The 25788-nt window shown below is 38.6% G+C and overlaps 1 protein-coding gene across 1 annotated transcript in view; it reads left to right on the top strand.

Moving 5' to 3' along the window:
* Window positions 1–23695, top strand: part of Znf451 (zinc finger protein 451) — an 87165-nt gene extending 63470 nt beyond the window's left edge. Inside the window, exons 11-16 of the mRNA XM_010617931.1 lie at window positions 2637–4237; window positions 6388–6531; window positions 7663–7793; window positions 8581–8767; window positions 14159–14224; window positions 23276–23695. Coding sequence (XP_010616233.1) covers window positions 2637–4237; window positions 6388–6531; window positions 7663–7793; window positions 8581–8767; window positions 14159–14224; window positions 23276–23322 — 2176 coding nt within the window. The 3' untranslated portion in view covers window positions 23323–23695. The remainder of the gene's footprint in view (window positions 1–2636; window positions 4238–6387; window positions 6532–7662; window positions 7794–8580; window positions 8768–14158; window positions 14225–23275) is intronic.
* The last annotated feature ends 2093 nt before the right edge of the window (window positions 23696–25788 follow it).

Raw genomic sequence — 25788 nt, 5'->3', positions numbered from 1 at the left:
TGTTTTTTTTTTTTTTTTTTTTTTTTGTACTGGGGATCAAACTTGGGTCCTTGCACTTGTAAAGCAGGCAGCAGATCTCATTGTAGTGTTAATATTCTTCTTCCGTGTGTGTGTGTGTGTGTGTGTGTGTGTGTGTGTGTGTGTGTGTGTGTGACTAAGGACTGAACCTAGGGACTTTGTGCATACTAGGCTAGTATCCTACTGAGCTACATCATCAGCTTTTTTATTTTTATTTTGAGGAAGATTCTCATTAAGTCATTATGTTGCCCATGCTGGGCTTTAACTTATGATCCTTTTGCCTTAGCCTCCAGAGTAACTGAGACTGTAAGTATGTGACATTGTACCTGACTAATGTACATTTTTTTTTTATCAACAGTGATGGACACTTTATGGATTTGTGTGCCTTTTGTTTACATTTGTTTGTGAAGCTCTAAGACATTTTGTCTGTTTTTAAAATTAGATTGTTTACTGCTTTCTTTCTTTCTTTTTTTTTTTTTGGTACTGAAGTTCGAACTCAGAACCTTGCACTTGTGAGGTAGGCGGTGGAACCACTGAGCTAAATCCCTGGCCCTGTTTACTGTTTTTAACAGTGAATTTGGGGTTCTTCATATATTTTAGATACAGATCTTGTCACATTTGTATGTAGATTATAGGACTGTATAGAATATATGTGCTGTAGTTTGGATATGGGTTCCACCCCTAAAGTTGATGTGCTGTTAGCTTGGTCCCTGCAAGTGGTGGTATTGCAACGTGGTGAGACTTTAAATCTGGCCATAGAAAGCAGTAAGGTTAAGAGGGGACCCTGTCGGAGGGGTTCATGCCCATCTCAGGAGGGATGTGGTCTTGTGAGACTGCATTACATTGTAGGGGGAGGTGTGATGAACCAAGGTCCCCTTTCTTCTCTCACAAGCACTCCTGCCTGCGGTGTTACAGTGGAGCAGGAGGCCCTAGCTAGATGCAGCCACCTGATCTTGAACTTCCCTCCTCTAAGCTACATGAACCTCTCTTTTGGAAAAAGTACCCTGTTTCAGGTATTTCATTATAGCAACAAAAAAATAGACTAAAACCATGTGAATTTTCCTGAGTGTATTTTTCCAGCCTGTGGTTTTGGGTATCTATATTTTTGATTTATATATCTTGATGAGCAGAATCTTTTAATCTCATTAAGTGTAGTTTGTAGGCTTTCTGTGTCCTGAGAAACCGTTGCTGATTCTTGTTTTAGGAATATATTTCATTATTTGTTTATCTAAATTTTTATTCATTTTTAAAAATAACCAGCATTTTATTTCACTGATGATTTTTGTCCCCTTTCTTCTGATAATTTTTGTTGTTTGCCCATTTTTTTAGTTCATTAATTTCTGCTCTTTACCACAATCACAATGGGGTTGTAATTTGAGTCTCACTGCAGGCTGGCTTTTACCACTGGTAGTTCAAGCCACTGGGAACATATAAACCTTAGTGTATAATTTGCTTATTTTTTCCTGGCTTATTAAGGTGGAAACATAGATTGACTTTGGATCTTCTTTTGCAATATTACATACATTTAAAGGTACAAATTTCCCTCTAAGCATAAATTTCCCTGCTGTCGCAATTCTACAGATTTTAATAAAGTGTGTTTTCATTGTTATTTAAAATATTTTATCCTGTCTTTTTTTAAACAATTAAACATAAAATTACTGTATGACCTAGGAATTTTTACTTCTAGGAATATAGGCAAGAAAAAGGAAAAAATTGGTCTACACAAAAGACTTCTACATTGTTTATACCTGTGTTACTCATAATACCCAGTAATTGGGAGCAACTCAAATGACTGACAAATAAGGAAACACAATGTGTCATTCTATGCAATGGAGTACTCTTGGGCCTCAGGAAGTATTTATATACTGATTCAAGAATCCAATTACTGTATAATTTCATTCATAAAAAAATCCAGAATAGGAAATCTTCAGAGGTAGAAAGTTCTAGCATAGGGCTCAGTGATTGGGGTTGGGAAACAGGGGGAGCAAAGGCTAGCTGGAAGATCTTACATGAAACAGTCTTCTGAAGTTGACTGGTGATGGTTGCACATGCCCAAGTTGCTTTCATTGAGTCTCATTGTTTAGAGTAAAAGCAAATATGGACATGGAATATTCCTGACATAAAATCAATCTGTTCTTAAAGAATAAATTTGAGATTGCCTAGAAGCTTATCACTGTTCCTCCATGTTGTTTAATTATCTCAGTGTTTAAGATAATAAGGTCACTGGTCAATGCATTTGATGCTGATTTTACTTTTCTAAAGTTTATCTTAAGGTATGGGGATTTAGCTCAGTGGTTCCACTGCCTGCCTCGCAAGCACAAGGTCTTGAGTTTGATCCCCAGTACCAAAAAATAAACAAACTAAAGTTTACTTTAATATTTTTTAAACTTTTCTAATTTTAACCTTTTCTATATGGATTAGAAATAGACAACGTATAAGTAATACATAATTTGAGATAATATAGTACCATTAAATCACCTGCATCTTTATTGAAAAGTAATTTTTAGAGGTTATTTATGTATTGTTTTTAAATTTTTTCCTGTCATAAAAAGTAGAGATATATTTAGATAATACCTTTGAAAGAATTTTTTCTTTCTTTCTTTTTAAATCCAATTTAGAGTTCACTGTCGAAATGCTGGACCTGTAGCAATAGCTGAGAAAAGCATTGCCCAAGTTGCAGAAAAATTCCTATTAAGAGGTTATTGTCCGAATTGCAACCAAGTCTTTGTGGATGAAACCAGCACCCGAACTCACAAGCAGAATTCAGGACACAAAATCCGAGTCATTAACTCAGTGGAAGAAGCAGTCTTACTTTATTGCCATAGCAGCGAAGGGAACAAATCTCCTTCTGACTTGAATTTACTGTTAGATCAACCAAAAATTTCATCACTTAAAAGATCTGTATCTGTTAAAGAATCCAGCTCACAGGATTGCAGCATCATTCCAAAGAAGAAGATGAATTTGGAAGATAAAAGTCATGAAGATGTGCTTTGTGTCCAGAAGCAAAAGTCAGTAGTTAAAACTTGGTTTTGTGAATGTAGCCAGCAATTCCTGAGTGAAGATGCAGTAGAAAAGCATGTTTTCTTAGCAAACACGATGTGTTACAAATGTGTGGTGTGTGGAAAGGTGTGCGAAGATTCAGGGGTTATCCGTTTACACATGAGCCGGATTCATGGAGGGGCTCATTTAAATAACTTTCTCTTTTGGTGTCGGACATGCAAAAAGGAATTAATAAAGAAAGATACTATTATGGCACATGTAACTGAATTTCATAATGGGCACAGATACTTTTATGAGGTAGATGAGATAAAAGATGAAACTTTGCCGTCATCTTCTATGGAGCCTAATTTGACTGCTAACAAACCTCCTTCAGCTATTACTGTTGTTGATCATCTCCTGACAGACAGTCCCCCAAGGGGTAAATGGCAATGCCAAATTTGTGAAGATATGTTTGATTCCCAAGAAAGTGTAAAACAGCATTGCATGTCTTTGACAAGTCACCAGTTTCATAGATACAGCTGTGCTCATTGCGGAAAGACCTTCCATAAGTTCAAAACATTACACCGACATTGCCAAGATGAACATGATAATGAGATAAAGATTAAATTCTTCTGTGGGCTTTGTGATCTTATCTTTAATGTGGAAGAAGCATTTCTAAATCATTATAAGGAATACCACAGTCTAGATTATGTATTTGTGTCTGAAAACACTGAAACTTCAATTAAAACTGAGGATGACTTTTCAGTTGTGGAGACCAGTAACCTGTTAACGTGTGGTTGCCACGAGAGTTACATCTGTAAAGTCAACAGAAAGGAAGATTATAGCAGATGTCTCCAAGTTATGTTGGATAAAGGCAAACTGTGGTTTCGCTGCAGTTTGTGTTCAGCAACAGCACAGAGTTTAGCTGACATGAACACTCATGTCCAACTGAAACACAGGGAAGAGGAGAAGGATGAAGAGAAGCAGCAGTATGTAGTTAAGTGTGGCATCTGCACCAAAGCATTTCACAATCCCGAGAGTGCTCAGCAGCACTTTCATAGGAAACACGCCTTCTTACAGAAACCCAGCCTGGCACATTTTGGACCTGAAAAAGGAAACCTGTACAAGTTCACTGCCAGTACCTCACATACAGAGGAAAAACTGAAGCAAGCGGTGAGCTGTCCAAAAATTTCAGATACAGAGAAAGGAGCTGAAGATGAGCCAAGCTGTCAGAGCATAGGTATGGAAGTGTCACTCTGCTAGTTAGTGTATTAGTGTAGAAAGTCACGTGCGTGTACCTGGTTTTGTGAGTTAAGATGATGTGTTTCATCAGTTACTGCAGTATGTACTTCCAAGGGATCTGTATCCCTCCTGTTCATTCATCCACTTCCTAAACTTGAGAAATAGTATGCGGTCTTTAAAGGGATATATATTTTAGATCTCACTTTCTGTTCTTTTATAGAAGACACCTGGATTCTGAGAGATGAAGGAAGTGAATAGTTTTTCTAAAAGCCAGATTTGATAGTTATTCTGGACCTTACTTATCATTTAGGATTTTCTTACATATTTAGCTTCATTAAAAAAGTAAAACAAGCTGGGCATGGTAACACACATCTATAATCCCAGCACTCTAGAAAGCCAAGGCTGGAGGACCGCAAATTCACGTCCAACCCGTGCAATTTAGTGACTTAGCAAGACCCAGTCTCAATATAAAAACAAAAAGGTGGTAGCTCAATGCAGAGGTCTTCAGTTTAGTCCCCAGGACTGGGAAATGAAAACAAAAATTAAAAACTAGATTAATTCTTTCTGTATATATTTGGCCTTGTTCTTTATTAGAAATCTTAAAAGTTTGTGTATTTTTATGATTTGCTTAGAAGCAAAGCTTTAGCATACAATTAAATACCAATTAAATTTAATTAAAATGGTGAGAGAAATTGAAGTATAAATCTCCTTTATAATTTCTCTTGACTTCCTTCTTAATGATTGAATTAAGTAGTGTAATTGTTTATTTTGTTTAGAAGTTTATTTTAGCCTGTTAATTTTAATTCTATACCTTTTAAATAAATATTAAATCTTGGTGAGTTATTTGTAACATAGAGTAGAGACAACCAGAATATGCAACTCATGCCTAATAAAATATTTTAATGGGGCTGGGGATTTAGCTCAGTGGCACTGCGCCTACCTCACATGTGCAAGGACCTGAGTTCAAGCCCAGGTACAAAAAAAATTTAATGAATCATTGAGTTTTTGTTTATTTTTACTTATTTTATTTTTTATAAGTTTTCTGCAATGAAGTCTTGCTGTACAGTCCAGGCTGGTCTCAAGCTGTGTGCGTAGGTGCTCCACCTGCCTCAGCCTCCTTAGAGGCAGCGCCTCTGTTTGTGCCCCCTACCCTTATACCCAGCTGAGAACTGCTGGAACTTACAGGCTTGCTCTGCAGCTCATTTAGAGTCAGTCGTCACCTTCAGTCATGGCCTGTGTTCCCTGAGAATGGGTTAAATCATGCACAGTCTAGTCAGATCTAGTGCTCCAAACAGTGAGGCAGTGGTTACATCAGGTTGTCTTGCTCTATTACTTTTTGGGAATTTGTATTAGTATATGTTTGATAGAAGATGATTGTAATAGCTAAATCTAGAATTACTGTGAACTTGTGGTGTAAGGTGGCTTGGAAACAGGAGAGGATGACTGTAGTATATTTGAAAGATCTTCTGTTAAGGGTAGAAGCTGTTTATTCTTAAAATAGTTTAGCATTTTAATTGCCATCACCACTAGAAGCTTTAAAGCTTTGCCTGTGTGGAAAATATGAGGCAAAGGAAAGGAAAGGAGAACGAAAGTTAGGAAATGGGCTAAGATGAAACGAGTGTGTGATGGAACGAAGGAGGTGTGTTAGGTGTTACTGTACCACCAGCACCTGCTGCGAGTGCCACTTTATAGCAGCAGGGTTGTGGGCCATCTTATTTCTGTTTGGAGGGTATTTAATCATAGAGCCAGAGGGCTGCTACTAAATCAGTCTAGATTAGAATAAGAAGCAATTCTGGTGTCAAGAGCATGTTTAGCGGGTAACTTTGAAATTTTATGTTGATGGATGGTAAAATTTCTGGTTATTTGGAGTTAAAACTATTTCTTTAATAAGTGACTTTTTAAAAAGCTTTATAATCAAAGGCAGGTATTTATTAAAAAGGATATATAATTCAATGTGAAATATTCTGTATATTTTATCAAATTGTAAACTCATGTACAGATTTAGATTTTCTGAAAAATTCTAGAGATGAATAATGTGCAAAATTAATATTTTTATAGTAGGCCTTTATGTTTTAGACTTGAGAAGTTTAGGCTTGAGAAGTTAAATGTTTTTAGCAAAGTCTTAACTGAAAGTTTTTGTGTTCTCAGAGGAAGAAGTTGTTGAGCTTCCAGATTTGGATTACCTGCGAACCATGACTCATATAGTCTTTGTAGATTTTGATAATTGGTCCAACTTTTTTGGTCATCTACCAGGACACCTTAACCAAGGAACATTTATTTGGGGCTTTCAAGGTATGGTAAATAAGGAAAACATTTGAGACCCCCTCTTCCCAGAGTATGGTTAAGTTCCTCTTGAATCTACCTGAATAGAACATACAAATATGGTTTGAATATTGTTACTTTGCATTGTAGTTACCCTACTGGTATATTTTTCTATTTACATGTCGCCCTGGTAAACTTTACTATTTGGTGATTCAAAGTTTGTGGATCTTTTGATAGAGATTTTCAAAGGCTTTATTCTGTGCCTGGTACTATTGTTTGGTATAAACAATGTTACTGATTAGTTCTCTTTTCTCCCTTCTTAAATATGTCATATTGAAAAGTTATTATAAATATGTTTTAATTTTAACACTAGTAGAAACCTGAGTTAGCTTTTGAACTTTGGTTTCTTAGGGACAGGACTAGTGTCATTTTCAGCATGCCACAATTGCCTCTGTAGTTCATGCTTGCTACTCAAAAGTATACAATTTCAACTAAATCTTTTCTACAAACCATTGACTGGACCTAGGAGATTCTTTGGTTTACAGATGTTTACAATAGTGAGAACCTGGTAATAATAGTTCCTATTGAGAAAACAGCATGGAAAGAACAGGTTTGGGATTAAAGATGGAAACACACAGACCTGAATAAATCCGCCAGTGTAATGTTTTTTTGTTTTTTTTTTTGGTACCAGGGATCGAACTTGAGTCCTTGTGCTTGCAAGGCAGGTGGCAGAACCACTGAGCTAAATCCCCAGCCCCTGTGTGTAATGTTTTATTAAGTCTAACTGTGATAGTTCATTAGAAATTCTGGCTTCAGTGGTTGCCTATCATTTCTGTCTGCTAGTCAGGCTAGGCATTTTTCTAAAAACCACTGACTTTTGCATTCATATAGAATGATGCCATTAAAAGACACATTACTTGTGATTCTGCTCAGTGTTCGTGTGAGTTTTCAGATAAATAGGTAGAATTAGGAAAGTTGATCTTTGCTTAGGAATGTAAAATAAAGTGCTGATGCCTTAGAGCTGAATTCACCTTTATTCTAAGGTAGGTACTGCTTTCAGTTAGGAAGAACATTTTCCAATATGTGTGTCTTCTTGATACTGGTGCTCAATCTTCTCCTATTTTATTTTCACTTAAACCTATTTATTTGTGAAATAAATAGGAGGAAACACCAACTGGAAGCCTCCACTCAACTGTAAGATCTATAATTACTTGAACAGGATTGGATGTTTCTTCCTTCATCCTCGATGTAGTAAAAGAAAAGATGCTGCTGATTTTGCCATATGTATGCATGTGAGTCATGGTTTATTCAGAGTCTGAATCTAGGATCCCCTTGGGATTTCTGATCATTCTTTAGTGGTGTACCTTTATATGAACCCTTTTGCATCAGGTTCTAATCACTGCTGTCAGAGCAGGGTCCAGCAGCCCCTCGTATACATTGTAGACCCTTAACTAAGGAATAAATTATCAAGAAGTGATACTATACTGGATCTATACTGTTATTTTCATATTTTAACATCTGAAATTGAGTGACACCTTAATACTCACTTTTGGCCTAGGTACAATTTGCATTTACATCTGCCTTTTCCAGTTGTCACCTGGCCTAGGACCCACTTTATATCAGATTCTCTACTTGAAGGTTTCGTGTCACACTGACATAGGCATGTACTCTGCAGATGTATTGATTGCTGATTATGGCTTAAGCCACAGAGATTTCCTTTTCCCTCTCTTCAGAGCCAGGATTGAATCATACAGATTACCTCACTTAACTTTCTCTGTGATGGGATAGTTTATCTATCTTTACATGCAGTGTAGTCCTTGGTGTTCCTGCTTTAGGTGGGGACTTCCTATTGGACTGCATTTTGGTTTTTTCTTTTTCCTAAGTGGTGTATAAAATAGCTTGTAATTGATGGCATCTTATCTTTGATTAAATGTGCCAAATTTCATTTAGGAAGGTGGGGGCTAGGGAATAAGCCTTATATACCTTTGTAGGATTGTGTTCATTTGGAAATAAATGTAACTTGATTTGAAATTCATGCTGATTTTTATCAACCTGTGTGTGCCTTTTGTTCCAACTTAGGCTGGTCGTCTAGATGAACAGCTGCCCAAGCAGATTCCTTTCACCATCCTCTCAGGAGATCAAGGTTTTCTGGAGCTAGAGAATCAATTTAAGAAGACTCAGAGGCCAGCTCACATATTAAATCCTCACCACTTAGAGGGAGATATGATGTGTGCCTTGTTAAATAGCATATCTGATACCACCAAAGGTACGCAGCTACAGCCACAGAGCAAACTGCCCAAGAGGAGAAGACTTCACTGCTGAAAGGAGCAATAAACTGCTGTCCACTAGTGCATTGTTGGCTGCTCACTGAACCTTTGCTATCACACTCTTCCATCCTACTTATCTCTTTTGTGTCTCACTTTTATTCTGTAGTGTTTCAGAAGGAGGGTGATTCACAGTCATTCTCCAGGGCCTTTCTTAATCTAGTAGATAAAAGCCTGTAATGAACTTGCAAACCTCTTGCCTCAGCCTCCCAGAGCACTGGGATGACAGGCATATACCACCATGCCCAGTTCATATGTTGTAATTTTAGACACTCAGAATTGAGATAACTTTATTTGTGAAATTTTAAATTTATCTTCAGTTTCTAGAAAACAAAATTCTTACATGTGAAAGCCATAATGTGATAAACAGTCATATAACAGTACCGATAAAAAAATGAGAAAGACTATTTCGAAGGCTGATGGTGACAAATGAGCCCCTGATCAGGTCCCTGGACGGGCTGGGTCCTCCCGTCTTACGGCCTTGGCTGGCACTGCTGGGTGCACCTCTGAGACCATGCAGTGAAAGGAGTGCCGATGTCCAGCTTCGCTCTCCTGAGGTTATGCAGATGTGTTCTAGGGACTCTCAAGTTTTGTTTTATGTCTTCTTGTACTTTGTGAAATAAATATGGATAGAAAAAGAGTAAAAAAATAATTTTTAAACATCCTAATAATTTGAATCCATGAGTAAGATTTGAAGATAATGATGAAACAGTGTCAGCCTTTTGGCATTTTCATTGCATGGCTTTACATTTTCTAGCTATGCTCGTCTGTCAGTTATTTTTTTCTTTGAATAAATGCAGGGGTTTTTTTTTTTGTTTTTTTGTTTTTTTTTTTCCCGTACTGGGGATCGAACTCAGGACCTTGCACTTGCAAGACAAGTGTGGTGCCACTGAGGTGAATCCCCAGCCCCGGAACCATATTTTGATTGGAACCTATTATGAAAATCTTGCTGTAAGTACTAATTACAGTGGATCAATTCACTTCTGCAAAATTAGAATTCAGTAATTTACATAGCCCAACTGTACTCTGTAAAGCAGAGTAAGGAATGCAGAATATAAAGGAAATGAACTTTTGCATATGGTATGTACTATCTTCCTATTCTGTAGTTTTTGTTTTTGTCTAATTTTTTCCCCTCTTTGGTTTCCTTCAAAACAAAACAACAAAACCTTTCTCTCCCACTTTTTGTCACCTACTTGATACTCTAGAAAACTAATTAATTTTGAGACAAAATCTCATTATGTAATCCAGGTTGGCCTCAGCCTTCCCAGTGCTGGGATCACAGGGATGTGCCACCATGCCAAGCCCTAGAGAATAAATTTTTATCTTCACAGTAGACCACCAACCTTTACCTTGTGCTGCTGCTTTTTGGAACATTTCTGTTGTGATTAAGCTTGCTGCGGGTGTGCCTGTTTCCATTCACTTTGGAATGGGAGGTGCACATGAGTAGGTCTGTATGGGCACAGTAGGGTTGAAGATAAGATACAGGGGTGTTGGTAGCTGCAGCATAAGCCCTTCTGAGTGCCTGCCCTGGTCTAGGCATTCTTTTTGTCCTTTATCATCTAGAGTCAATACTCGAACTTTATTGCTCTTTGGAGACGCATGTATATGCTTTATTCTGAATTTTTATGATGAGCAGAGGCCATGCAGGACATGAAGGGCATGGGCCCTGAATGTTAGCAAAAGCTTCCTAGCTCTGATTTGAGGCCACTTAATTAGCTTTTCCTTGGCCTTCCAAGAATTAGCAATGTATACAAAGTGTCTTGCACAGTGTATAGGGCACTTCAGGAACTCAATAAATAGTAGCTGTTTTTACTAGTACTACAATAAAAAGAAAATATGATTCTGAGCCACTACATTTTTAAATTAATGAAAATAAGTGGTCAAAGAAATGAAGTGTCTTTAAATCAATAGATTTGATTTTTAGATTGAAGTGTAATGCATTATATGATGCTTTTGTAACTAAAATTCAGCACAGGTTTAAGTGAATCATAGCATGTTCAGATTTAGCTGTCTGGTTTAAGAACTTCTTTTCTTTATGGAAGACTGAAATCCACTAAATTGACTGATAGTGAATTTTATCATAAGAAATCAAAGAAAAATCACGTAGGTAAAATTTTATCCCATACCGTTTCCTAACAGATTTTGTGAATGGCAGGGTAGTAATTTGTTAGGAAACTATATATAAGTATATGGGACTCGGAAAATCTTTAAATTTCCACGTCCACTAATAATAATTCTCAATCTCTCTTACTCTCTTTCTGTCTCTGTCCCTCCCCATTCATTGTGATGGGGTCTCCCTGTTTTGCCCAGGCTAACCTTGAACTCCTGGGCTCAAGTGACCTTCTTGCCTCAGCCTCCCAAATGAGTAACGGACTGCTAGAGTGCCTCACCATGTCTGGTTTCCCACTAATAATCTTGTTGCACTTTTGGTTAATTTTGATTACTACAAGAATGCCAGGACAACTCTGTCATAGGTAGACCTGGTGTTCTATCTTCACGTTTGACAACCAGATTGCACCATGTGGCATTGTGGATTTGAGGTAGGAGCCTAAATAGGCCTTTTTGAGAAATACAGTAAAATCTTTCTTAAGAATAAACGTATGTGTGCTGGGGATTTAGCTTAGCGGTTCGGTGGCCTGCCTTGCAAGTGCAAGGACCAGAGTTCAATCCCCGGTACCCCCCCCCAAAAAAAAGGAATAAACGCATGTATATGTTATGATTTAAAATTGCAGGGGACTTATGGTCTCACTACTAGTTACTAACCAACAAATGAAACTCATCTCTTTGTTTGGGTTTTCTTGTTTTATTTTGCAATACTATAAATTTATATACTAAGTAGCATACAATGACAAGTTCTCATATTTATTATTTTTATACATAGTATGGTGACTTTTGAGGTTTAAAAATTTCCACCAGAGCACAGAAAAATGACAGGGTGAGTCTCGTCTCCCCACCCCATCTCAGGACAGAGGGCAGGTGATGGAGATTAAACCCATGGCCTTTACACACAGCTACATCCACAGTCCTTTCCCGCTAACTTTTCAGTTTACTAAGACTAGGAAGTGGTTTTTATTCAACCACAAATTCCTGTGGATTCAGACTCTTTTCGTTTGTTCTGACCCCATTATAGCCTTCTCGGTTCTATTTTTTTATACACATTGTCAGTTTCTTAAAACTTAGCAAGAGTCAGGGATCCTTTCTGCATGTGGTCTGCATCAGAGGCTCCAGGTAGACTGTTTTTCACAAATATTTTCATTCTAACATCTCATGTGTCAGAGATGGGTATGCTCTGTAGAGGTAGCCACCTAATGTATAGTTTGACATAATTGCAACATTTATATAAAGATTAAATCCAAATTGTTTAAGTATTCAGGAAGACTAATGTTAAAGATAAAGCAATAAGGTTATGAGACTTCTGGCACTTTTTTATAAAGTAGACTGATTACGTGCTGGGCTCAGTCAAGCACTGTAAGTGCCCTGGGACCCTTCATCTCATACTAAACCAGTGCAGTGTTTCCATTTCAGAAGGCTGCTCCAGATGGTGGCACAGGGACTCCAAACACAGCAAGAAGCTATTTGAATACAGCGTGTGGTTCTCAAACATTTACAAGACATTCCCATTGGCTGTCACCCTGCCACCTCTGCTCAGTGTGAATGTTCCAGAATACCTAGCAGTTAATGCACTCAGTGTTTGACCAGTGTCTGTTCCCTTCAGAATGAGGTGCAATGAAACGGATTTTGCTAGTAGATCATTTTTCTTGAATCTGAACATGCTGCTTGGATGGTCCTTTTATGGCATTTGGTGTGGCTTCACCTTGGATGAATGAGATGTACACATTGAGATATGGTTGATATCTGTGTCATTTTAGCAGTTATACAAATTTTGGGCTTCATCTTAAAAACTAGGAAAGGGCCAGGGATTTGGCTCAGGATCTGCTGCCTGCCTCACAAGCGCAAGGGCCTGAGTTTGATGCCCAGTACCAAAAACAAAGAAACCAAAAAAACTAGGGAAATTCTCCTATATTGTCAAATATGGGTGATTGAGGCAGCAGCATGGAAGAGGCATTATAAAAAATAGTTCTTGAATTTACTCCAAATGGTTTTGTTTTCTGGTGTTAGGGAGCAGACACTGGGCCATGCCCACACTGGACTATAGCTTGATCCCTTCAGTGTAATTCTCAAATCCTATCTACCTGTTTTCTCAGCTTATTAGGTGGTGTTCTAGGGTGGCCATCCCATATGACAGTTGACTCTGCCACTATGCTGGAACTAGGAGACTGTTCATGGTTTTCCTTGTAGGTGGGGTTGCAGCTCAGTGTCAAGCTAACCTCTGTGATCCATACCTGCAGTTTTGCCCCGGGCTTGCATGCAGTAGGGTCTTGTTTGTATCAGTTAGGATGTGCTGCCTTTGACCAACCTTGACTTTGAATTATAGTAACATTAACTCGAAAGTATTTTCTCTGTTCATAATGTTGAAAGGCACACTTCTGTTTTTCAAACTGTAAGTGAAATATTTTATTTCCCCAAAACATTGCTTGAAATATTTGAAGTAGTTTGCTTGAATGACAGAAGAGGACTTACAACAACATATTTTCAGCAAAAAAAAAAAGAATATGATGGAGTACATGGATTTAAGTTTTGTTTATGGACACTTGAACCCAGGGTGTTATTCATGCTAGCCAAGGACTCTACAACTGAACTGCATCCCCAACCCTTCAATCTTTAATTTTTTAATGTATGTTTTGTTAGCATAGAAATTAATATGTACACATGACTTGTATTCAGTTACTAAACTCCTGATTCAGTTGCTGTGACATACATATCATATAGGTATCTACTTGTACATACATACATGTATCTACATACATTTATATGTACATATATAACTACATATTGATGTAAGTTGTATATATGCACTAAAATTTTTAGTTTAAAATATTTAGCCAAATACTAGGTCACGTGATAGTGCCATGGCTCAGATTCTCAACACTTGGTCAATTATATCATTTTATAAAGGATTCAGTTTCTTTGTAAGACAGCAGGTAAGTGAGTTTATGCCGTACAGTGGCATTAATTAAAAGCTATGGTGTTATCTCTAGAGGTGAATGCATATGACTTTAAAACTGCAGAAGACTCAACTTCTTACAATCATTTTAAATATTTGTTTAGCCTTAAAACAAAATAACCCCACTGAATAAATGTTACAGTACTAAGAAATGCGTTAGCTTGGATGTAAGGGAAGTCATTGAAAATAATATTTTTTGAGAGCGCGTGATTTATAGCACAGTAACTTGCTCCGAAATGCATTTGCACTTACTGATTGTTTCTTACAGAATGTGACAGTGATGATAACATGGGTGCAAAAAGTTCTTCTGTAGAAGAATTCAGAGCCGCAGAAGGTAACCTAGTAGAGTGGAATCCTGCTTTTCTCCCTCTTTCACCCTTTCACTATCTTCTTACACAGACACAGTTGTCCAGTTAGTCTGCTCTGTGTGCCTATACTCAGCCCCTGGTGTAATGCAGTTAGCTTGACTAAGCATAGTAGAACTTTATGCTTTTAGGGCTTTGAGCATTTGAGTCTGGTATTGAAACTGGTTTGTCCTTCTGATGCGCTAGAAAATCTTCATCTTTGTTATAGGCAAAATTACTTGGTTGAACAAATGTGGGAGAAAATCTTCAACCTAACTTGAAGCAGTGTTTTTGCCCAGCTTGTTTTCCAAACATGGTTTTTCAAGGTCTAACAGCACTTAATGAGTTGAACAAAGACTGCCAGCCGTGTTGTTTATCAAGGCCACTAAATGATACCAAGTAAGGAATTTAGATCTGGCAGTGTTTCTTTGTGCCTCATGACTAATTCCAGGAAAATGCTAGTGAGAATCACAACTTTTTAAGTAACCACCCTTTGGAAACTTTCACAGTTTTGGGGGTTTCTGACCCAAGAAATTTTAGATGTATATAAGTATATATGTACCAGAACTTCTACCATTTTGTTATCCATGCATTGCATTGTATGGTTTAGAGACTGAAAATTCACATTTTTATGATTGTAGTTTGGAAAAATAATTAGTATAAAGGGATTCAAGAAAAGATAGTTTAAGCTTTCCACTAGTTACTTGATTTTTCTTTCCAAGGCAATCTTTTCCAAGAAAATATCTTTTTCAAGAACAGACCATACTGTATTCTACACAAGTTAAGGAGTATGGTCTCTAGTTTCTTCTAATGGCTTTCTTATTTTTCCTCTTTACCCAACAAGATGTAATTCAAATGTTATCTTACATTGAACCATAGAGAATTAACCATTTGTGTAGGCAATATTTGTATGGTTAGTGCTTCTTCTAAATTTTCTTTTTTCAGACAGAATGCTAACTGCTGCTTCGATCAGGCTGCCATTGTATAATACCTAGTGGATTTAAAATATTTCTGTCTACATCTCTCAGTGTTACTGACTTCCTTGAGAAATTAGGATCATGATTTATTATTCCTTCAGTAGCATCTACCATACCAGTTGGCATTGAATGAAATTTATTATTGAATAGATAATTGCATAAGAAGCTTAAAATTTGAGCTATGTCATTATAACTATATAAGGAAAATTAATACAAAAGCTATTTGGGAGAGGATTGAGTTATTTTGTGGACAAAAGCATTAATTTTGCCATGGAAATAAAGTAACGTTGTTGTCTGGACTGGGATAATGAAGTTTAAAAATGTTTAAATAGCCTCTCAAGTTTCTAACTCCATACCTTCCCAGTACAACAATATAATTGACAAGTGATGGCAAAAAGCAAGATAAATTTGCTTGTGGCTTTTGCTTTGGGGGAGGGTTAACTTCCCCCTGCCCATGATTTGTGTCCTTTGTTGTTCTCCATAAACCAATATCAGATTCTGACCATGCAGGCCAATCTCAATCATAGGAATCTTATATAATCTCCTTTGTAAACTAAACAGGGAAAATAGAAGTCACAGAATGTGGTAAAAGTGCAACATTGGATTTAGACTGCCTAAGTTAAATCTTGGCTCTTCTTTTTACCAGTTGTGTAATATTGGAAGAGTTATCTAATTTGATATTATCTTGTTTGTTTATATTACTGTTGTTCTTATTTTTGTTATTGGAAACTGCATATTTAAATATAGTAGATAAAATGTGGTACCTCTAGAAATCAGGTTCCTTCTTCCCCAGAGTTTACTGTTGTTGATTGCTGAATGCAGCATGTGCATCTTAATTGTACTTCAATTTTCTCATCTTTGAAAATGGAAATAGTAGCAGAATAACATGGGGAATGGTAAACGGGGCAGGTGTTGGTTGTTGCTGCCGTTTGTGTCATTACAATCATTATTCGCATCATTCATTCACCTTCCTAGAAGTTCTGCTTTGGCACTGTGCCTACTCAAAGCCCCGGTCAGAGAGGACAAGTAGTGTGCGATGGTTGCCCATGCCAAACTGTCTTTCTATGAAAGGCAGCAGTTTATCTTACTCCAAGAGTTCCTTCAGTTAATTTCAGACATTGTCTTGTTGTTGTTGTTGTTGTTTTGTTTTGTTTTCCGGAAGTGGGGATCAAACTCAGGACCTTGTGCTTGCCAGGCAGGCAGCCAGTGAGCTAAACCTCTGGTCCCAGATGTCTATATTTTATTAATACTGCTTCATATCATGACCAATTTTTTGGTTTTAGTTTGTTGAGGTGAGGTTTCATTTTGATCTCACTATGTAGCCCAGGTTGGCCTCAAACTTGGGGTGATCCTGTTGCCTCAGCCTCCCCAGTGCTGGGAGCCTTCTCAATGACAGGATTACAGGCATGTACCATCATGTCTGGCTTTATTGTGACCAATTTAAAGAACAAAGAAAGGATATGAGAAACTAGAGTATTGATTTTAAAAATTTACTTTAAAAGCAAACTATTGCTTTCAAAACTGCTTGTAACCCTGCAAGAATCACAGCAATATTGTTTAAAAGGAGCATACTGAAGTGTATATAAGACTCATGTCTATTTTTTAGAAGTATTTCTGTTGGTGAATTATTAATTTTAATTTTATGAGTTTTATATTAAACAATGAATACTTAACAGAAAAAATATGAAAAATAAAATATTGAGTTTTTAATATTGATTGAGTGTTTATAAAACATAATAATTTTCAACATCTCTTTTGGTTCACAGAGTCTAAAAAATAACAGAAATAAAGTCCCATATGAACTAAAATGAAAATACCAATAGAACTCTACAACAGAAATAATCTTTGCTTCAGTTGTCACACCTAAAGCAGTGTTCACAAATAATAACTGCACATTTCACACATGTCTTATGAAACTGAAAGCACATGTGTGGTTTTTCTGTCTTTTTGGAAGGGCATACTTGATAATCTCGCAGTTCTTGCTGTTTTGTCAGCTTCTTACTATATTGTACAATATGCACATAGTAGGTAAATAAGATATCAATAAAACAAAATATATGTAATGAGTGCTTAGAATACACATCAGCATTTTCACATCAGCTGTGGTTCTATTGTCATTTTCATTGTAGTTCATATAGGAAGCTATTTCTGATCTTATCCTTTAGGTTTTGTAAGCAGGTACACAGCTGATGTGAAATTGCTTATAAAACCTAAAAGATAACATCAGAAATAACTTCCTAGGGCCAGGGATTTAGCTCAGTGGTTCCACCACCTGTCTTGCAAGTGCAAGGACCCAAGTTCCATCCCCAGCACCAAAAATAAATAAATAAATAAATAATGTTATGTATGAACTGCAGTGAAAATACCAATACAGCTCTACAACAAAAATAATCTTTGCTTCAATTGTCATACCCAAGGCAGCTGACATGTTTTTGGTTTTCCTGTTGTTGTAGTATATCTTTGTGATGTTGCATCTGTCTGTTCACCCATGATCTCACTGTTGTGCTCACAATTTTTTTGTATAGTTCCCTGGGCACAACTGTTTTGCTCTTCCTCTGTTGTAAATGATTTCTTAAGAGCTCCTGTCCCAGTCTTCTAAGAAAAATTCTTTATGATATTTTGCACTTGCTATTTTCCTTGTGAACTGTCAGACTATTCATTTCACAAGTTTAGGATCAAGTAAAACATGATCATTGGCTAACGCTTTGTGTTTTGAGTGACATCATAGCTGCTGCATAACTCATCAACATCTGCACCACCTTTGGTTTTGTTGTAAAAAGTTCCCATCTCAGACTTCAATTTTGTTCCAGTTTCTCTGATAGTTTTTCCATCATGATGCAATGTTGGCATCAGAAGTACCAGTTTGTTTTTCTTTGCTATATTTGAGGCCGATGTTATATCTTTCTGAAATCCAAAGATTGTACTATACAATTTTTTGAAATTGCAACATATTGGTAATTTCTACTTTGTTGTTACATTACAGTTCCTATGCTGGTCAGCTTGTCCTCTGTTAGCAAAGGTAACATCAGTCAGAGACTGGTAAACCAGTTGCTGAGTATCATATTCCCATTAGTTTGGGAGATGGAAGCAACCAGTCTGTTCACAAACATCAACTGGTTCATTACCATGTGAATAAGAACCTGGTGGCTGAATTCCAAGATGCATTTCTAAATTCAGAGTGTGTTTCTTTGCATCTAGCAAGGCGGATGCTTTGTACTGGTTTCTGCATAGACTGTCTAAAGCTACACATAATAAATGTGTCCATTTTACCCAATGTAAAGTTGTCCCAATAATATTCCATTATAGTTACTTCTGCTATACAGTGCCTCTGTATACTAAGCAGCAGCCAAAACTGTGCACTTCTTCCATGTTTCCAGTGTGGCTTTTTGTGATGATCTTGGATCCGAACCAGGACTTGCAGATTTAGGAGAATCAGTCACTGGCTACCAAGGTTCCCTGCTGTAATGACAGTGGCAGTTAAAACTAAAGCAACATTTAAGCTTGTTTGCTTGATTTATTTTACTTAAGTTTAAATAGCACACAGCTTCTCTAATATTAAAAACTCAGAATATAAATTAAAGAACAAAATAAAAAATTGCTAATAGGAAAAGGGAGACATCTCCCTGAAGGGAAGGGGAGCAACAGATAAAGGAGAGGAGGAGGGAAGGGAGTGAAAAATCCTCTCAAATTCACTTTTTAATGTCTGTTCAGGTGTGCTGTGTGCATGTACCACTTCCCCATGGTGAATGTAATTATGTACTGCAGACAGGTACTAATAAAATTGTTTGAGAAACAAGCAACCGTATGTATTTACAGGCAAAAGCTTTAATTGGAAAGTTAAAAAATAAAATTGAGCAAACTTTGACAAAGATCAAGCAAGACCCCTAACAAAGTAAAATAAAGAAAGATAGGAAAAACCTGCTTCTCTCCTACCAGAGGTAGAGCTAGTAGCTGGCTTTTGTTTTTATCCAGTCTTTTAATTGGCAAGATTAACTCATACGCTATCGATATTAATACATTCATATTTTTTCTGCTTTTCATTCTAAGCTGATTTTTAAAAAAAATATGGGTTGAAGAATTATAGACCCCCCCCCGTTATTTTGTGGTTACCTTAGAATAATAGATAAAAATATATGTAAAGCAGCCAGGCGTGGTCATGTACACCTGTAATCCCAGCACTAGGGAGCCTGAGGAAGGAAGATCACTACAAGTTTGAGACCAGCCTGGGCTGCATAGTGAGTTCAAGGCCAGCCTGAATTGCACAGCAAGACCCTGTCTCAAAAAACAAACAAACCAACAAACAAACAAAACAATATATATGTATCTATAAGACTTACAAACTGAAGTTTCCTATATGTTACCCAACTCTGTAGTTAAAGAACTTTGCGATACTTGAGCTCTGGTGCTTTCCTCTGACTTACATGCTGCTGCTGCTCTCTGGTATTTTAGTTCATTGTGTGTATGTTTGTGTGGTATAATGCATACTGAAAAATGTGTAAACATCTGACAAAGTAAGCACATCCAAGTTTTAAAATTAGACTAATGCTGGTGTGTTTGTTTCCTAGGGCTGCCACAACAAATTACTGTGGACTGGGTAGATTTTTAAAACAGCAGAAATTGATTTTTCCAAAAGTTCTGGGGGTTACATGTCTAAAATCAAGCTTTTAGGCCAGGTGTGCTGGTGCCCACCTGTAATCCCAGCACTTGGGAGGCTGAAGCAAGAGGATTGCCACAAGTTCAAGGCCAGCACACAGTGAGACCCTGTTTCAGAAAAGCAGAGTTTTACTTTTATTCTTTTGCTAGTTTACTGGCAGCCCTCAGCACTGCTTACTCAGATACATCGCTGCAGCACCTGCCTGTACCTCGGTGTGGCCACTTTTCTTCCCTTAGGGGCACTGTTCACATTGGAGATCTGCCCTAATGGCCTCATCCTAATTGTGTGTGCACAGACCTCACTTCTGGGTTAGATCATTTTCACAGATAGTCTCTCAGAAAACTTGTTGAAATCAATTGCCACTGTGTTTTTTTTTAGGGGGGTGTTCAGCAGATCACACTCAGGACCTTGCGCTTGTGAGGCAGGCAGTGGAATAACTGAGCTACATCCCTGGGCCACCACTGGTATTTTTAACAAGTGAAAAGTGGGGCTCCTCAGTGGATTCATATTTTCATGAGTACGGTTTGTTTCTCAAGAGTGGGTTGGTATAAATTCAGTCTCAGCTCTCTCTTGCTCCTTTGAGCCCTGCCTTCTGCCGTAAGATGATGTAGCAGGAAGGCCCTTGCCAAATGCAAGTCTCTTAACCATGCGCTTTCAGGTCCAGAACTGTGAGACAGAAACTTCTTCACGAGTTTCCCGGTCTCGGGTGCTCTGTTACACCAGTACAAGACAGGACAGTGGTTAGGATGGTGGTGAACCTATGCATGTGCTGCAGCGGCTCTGGTATCACTGAATGCTCTAGAGGGTTCGCCTTCTCTGGGTCGGATCATGTCCTCTGGGAGGATGTAGCTCACCCTAGCCACCAGTACCCTAGAGGTGTCCCTCTCCTTCCCAGAGCGCGTAACCACTGTTGTGATTGGAACACTGCAGGCTTGTAGTGCTTGACTTTGAACTTAAGGTGGGATCATATGGACCATCACTGACCAAGGGTTTCCTCTGTTGATGAAGGTGGTCAATGTGTGCACCGTTTGGCTTAATTGCCACCACTCACATGGGCACGAAGCACTTGAAATGTAACTTGAGGAATTGAATTTCAGTTTCATTTATTTCACTTATGTAAATATGCATAGTCATTGCCCATCATAGTAGACAGACCAGGTATCGGCTCTTTGATTTCTTTCAGTCATACTGTTTTTGGAGGAGTCATCTGCATGTCAGCGTGTAACTTTATTCCTAATTCCTATTAGACCTGTGTTTGTACGCTCGGGCTGTTCCAGTGAGCTGTGAACATTGCCCCTCACATCCCCCATGCCCGTGTGTCCTCGTGTTTCAGGACGCTCCTGGGAGAGCTGCTTGTATGAAAAGTATCAGGCTTTTTCCAGAGTGATTGAGATGCAGTCCTCTTGACGCACAGACTCGCCAGTCTCATGAGTCATGTACTAGTATTCCTGTGGTTAATTTATGCTTTTCTGATCAGTAATATGTGTGATTTGTTTGTGGCTGTGTTGTTTATGGTGCTGGGTATCAAACCCTGTACCTGTTGCTTGCCAGGCAAGAGCTCCCCACTGTACTGTACCCAGCCTTGTGTTGTAATGTGTATTGGCCATTCACACACAATCTTTTGTGAATACCTTTTCAGATATCTGGACATTTTTCTGTTCTGCTACCTTTTATTGATTTTTCTGGGTTGAAAATCAGATGTTTCTAGATTCAGGTTCCGTGTATTGCAATGTTTTTTTTTTTTTTTTTTTAAGTTAGGTTCTTGCTGTGTTTCCCAGACTCGTCCCCTGACTCAGTGACTTCTCAGTGCAATCACTGGTTCTCCTTCCTAAGCCTCCCAAGTGCTGTGGTGCCTTTTGATTAAGTCCAGGTTAGCAGTCTTTTCCATAATGTGTTTTAATCTTATGGAATCTTTCCCTACTATGATCATAAAGATATAACCCTATTATTCTCTTTTACAGACTTTTTTTTTGCCTGTCACAATTAGATGTATAATATATCAGGAATTTATTTTTCTATATTCCCTGAGACAGGTGTAATTTCTTTTTATGTGGCCTATCAGCTGACCTACCATCATTTATAAACGGATATTTTCCTGCTGTTTTACAGCGCTACCTCTGTAATGTTTCTGTGTGTGCATGGGCCCCTTTCTGGTGTGTCTGTCCTGTTCTCTTGGTCTGCTGTGTTGGCTTTGCAGGCATGCACCACATAGGCTAATGAGTCTTCACACCTCCTTTAGGTTAGGTCACCTTGCTCTTCTCAAGGGTGTTATGGATTTTCTTTGCTGTATCCCATCTCTTTGAATTCAGAGGGCGAGTCACTGAGCCTGAGGCTGTAGCTGATTTACACATTGCTACTCCCTTGTAGTATTGCCCCTTATCACCATTGCCCCTGAGGAGGGAGGTGTGCCTGCGTTCTGCGGGGCTTGCAGGTGCCTGTGCGCCAGCAGGCTCTGAGAGACCAGGTGGGTAGGATGATCAGTGTGAGGAGCTAGTGAAGGCCAAGAAACTGGCACCAGGCTCTCCCCCAAGTAGCATCACTCCCAGAGGAGCAGAGGACACCTACAACCCCAACGACAGCCTCTGCTGCTGCTTTCATGCTCCTGGGGTGCCTGGTGGGCATTCAGCGGACATCTGGAACGAGTTATATGTGTATCTGTGTTACATGCTTCTCACACATACGTGACCATGGACTTCCCTCTGTCTTAAATGCTAGAGAGTTTAAAGCCAATTTTCCCCAGCTTTATTGAGGTACAATTGACAAATTTTAAAAAGCGAAATTCTTAACAGACTTGAGATTTTGCCGTTTCCTAGCGTTGCCATTGCCTTTGTTCCATGTGTCTGACCTCAGATCTTTTAGGAAAATAGTAATAAATTTTGAAATCACTTGAAACAAGTGGTTATATGTCAGCAATTCTAAGACTGTTTACTTCTCACATCACTAATTAGAAATACCTTCTAGTTCCTTATCGTACTAAGTTCGTATGTATCAAGTTAACCTCAGATTATATCCGGCTACTTGTATTTCAGAAGACTCAAATTTTACTATGGAGAAACTCCAGTATATCCTAAATGTGCCCATTTGATTTTCCTTCTCTTCTTGAGGATAAACTATGGTGGCACACTGTTGTAATGTAGTGCTCGGGAGGCTGAGGCAGGAGGGTCATTGTGTGTTCAAGTCTAGCCTGAACTACATTGTGAGATCCTGTCTCAAAAAAAAAGAAAGAAAGCAGAGGGCGGGGGATGTAGCTCAGTGCTTCCACCTCCTGCCTCACAAGTGCAAGGTCCAGAGTTCGATCCCCGGTAATCAAAAACAAAAAAAAGAGAGATGAAGGTAGTGTTAGAACTTACATAAAGCACATGTTGATTAGCTTCCTGCCCAGAGTTTTAAAATTCTGTTTCTCAATGCAGATGTGGAATTAGAAGAAGCTATTAGGAGAAGTCTTGAGGAAATGTGATGAGAGGTGTGAGCGCACAGCACCACACGGCGGGGAGAGGCTCAGGCAGACCGGAAACCGGAAACCGGAAACCTACCGCTGGATGTCTCTGCAGCATGCCTTTGCTTTCCAGCCTCAGAACCTCTTATTGGCTGTGTCTTTGTGCTGTTACACACAGCTTTATGCAAGAAGTAGGGTACGCGTTGGTGCCCTATAAATTACGTATTCTAGTCCTGTTCATATGCTTAGGTTAAAAAGGATTTTTTTTAAAAAGCTCTTGACCGTTATGTTTCCTAAGGAGCTTTACGTCTTTAGTTTCATTTGTACTGTACAGATGATTCTAGTTTATATTTTTAGGAGTGAAAATAAAAATGTAAACTCATTTTCCCACAAATTCTGTGTCTCCTGTGGTGCGTCTGTGTAATACCTTCGAGATGGTTTTGGTTATTAGAAGTTGATAGAAATTGATGATGCAGACAGCAGTCTGTGGGTCTCATTCAGATGTACATTCTTTAAAGCAGAACGTTGCTAAAATACAAGTTAATTTTTTTCAAAATAAGATGAAATCTTAGCTGCTTAGACTTTTATGTGATGTATATGATCTCTTGTTTAGAGGAAATGATATAAAATAAATGGGTAGAATTAAACTTATTTTTAACAATAGTCCCTTTATGTATTGGTGTAAACATAATTTTCTTCAAAAATAATGCTCTACCAAGTAATCTTAAGTCTTGAAACTTTGTATTTCATATGGAGAATCTCCACTTTATTCATTGAGTTGTCTATCTCTTACATTTGGCATAATATATTTAAGGCATCTTGTGAATAACGTTTTAAAATGACATAATGGACAACTATGAAGGGCTTATCATACTACTTTTGTGTACAGTATATGGTTTATGTTTTTTGGCCAGAAATGTCTAAAAATTTTAGTAGTATTTACCAAACTTAAAATACTTCTGTAAATATAAAAGCTTTTTTTAGATTTAAGGGAAAGTTACTAGGGGAAGAACATGTTCGTTCTTTGAAACACTAGCTATTTTAGTGTAAAATGTAATTACTGGTTTATTTTACTACAGAAACCAGCTTAAGCTTTTATCTCTTAAGATGTCACTCTGCCCCTCTTATTTGCATTTTTTTTGTTGTTTTTTGTTTGTTTTTTTTGAGACAGGGTCTCACTATGTAGTGAGACTGACCTGGAACTCACTGTGTAGCCCAGGCTGGCCTCGAACTCAGTGATCCTCCTGCCTCCGCCTCCCGAGTGCTGGGATTACAGGTGTACGCCACCATGCCCAGCTTGCATGTATGTTTTTAAAGAAGTCATTGTAGTTTGAAAATGTATTAGTCCTGTTTCCAAAATGAGCGCGTGCTTTTGATTGTCATGTTAAAGTGGTCAGGTGAAGCTTTAAGAGAGTCACTGTGCTGGACCTTGCGTGAATACTCAGGAGCTTGCTAAGAAGTGAGAGAGGGGTCGGGCCTTCGGGAAGAAGAGGAGTCCGCAGAGAGGCAGGAGGACAGAGTGCGGCTGGAGCCCGGTGTGATGCCCCGTGAAGGGACCTTTATGGTTTGTATGGTAAAGTAACTGAAGCTTTTTCAGGAAAGGAACATTCCATCAGGATCCTTAAAAGCTTTTGGGTGGGTTAAAGTTTTAATAATTGTCGATTGTATTTCTACTTCCTAAGTAATTTAAAATAATTTTAATTATTTCATAATTTAAGCTTAGTTTAGACGCAAGCAGGAGGTAAAATCAGTGGATGACAAAATTATGTGGATTTTTTTTTTTGTACCGGGGATCGAACTCCGGTCCTTGTGCTTGCGAGGCAGGTGGTAGAACCACTGAGCTAAATCCCCGTCCCTGGATTTTGGTCAAAAGTAAAAAGTTTTTTTTTTTCTTTTTCCTCTTTTTTAAGACAAGATCTCGCTTTTGTAGTTCAGGCTGGCCTTGAACTCCTTTTAGTCCTCCTGCCTCAGCCTCCCTGAGTGCTGGGATTACAGGCGTGTGCCACCAGGCCCAGCTTCTTCTAATAATGGTGATTTTTGTTTGCTTTTGGTACTGGGATTGAACCAGGGCCTTCACACTGAGCTATATCCCTAGTTTTTTGTTTTTGTTTTTTGAGACGGGGGTCTTGCTAAATTGCCCAGACTAGGCTCAAACTTGTGATCCTCCTGCCTCAGTCTCCCAGAGTGCCGGGACTGTAGTCGTGCCTCACTTTCCCCCGTGGGCCCGCGTTCATTCCCGCAGGCGCACTGACAGGCTGACCTTGAAGCGCGGGAGCCTCTCGCCTGCCCTCCCGCGAGCTGGGATTGCAGGGCTAGAACGACCTGGGGTGGTCAGATCTTCGCTTTCCCGGCCCGTCGCTCTTCTACTGCCTCCCTCCGACAGCCCTGACCTGGCAGCCTCGCGCTGCTTTCCATTGGCGGAGGTGAGTGGGCGTGGAGTGGCCTCTGCTTTCCATTGGCGGAAGCGAGTGGGCGTGGAGTGGCTTC

This window comes from Fukomys damarensis, unplaced genomic scaffold (assembly GCF_012274545.1).
Source record: "Fukomys damarensis isolate Sample0158 unplaced genomic scaffold, DMR_v1.0_HiC HiC_scaffold_27, whole genome shotgun sequence".
In the NCBI taxonomy this organism is placed as follows: domain Eukaryota; kingdom Metazoa; phylum Chordata; class Mammalia; order Rodentia; family Bathyergidae; genus Fukomys; species Fukomys damarensis.
The sequence above is the reverse complement of the archived record's forward strand: the minus strand, read 5'-3'. Positions and strand labels throughout refer to the sequence as shown.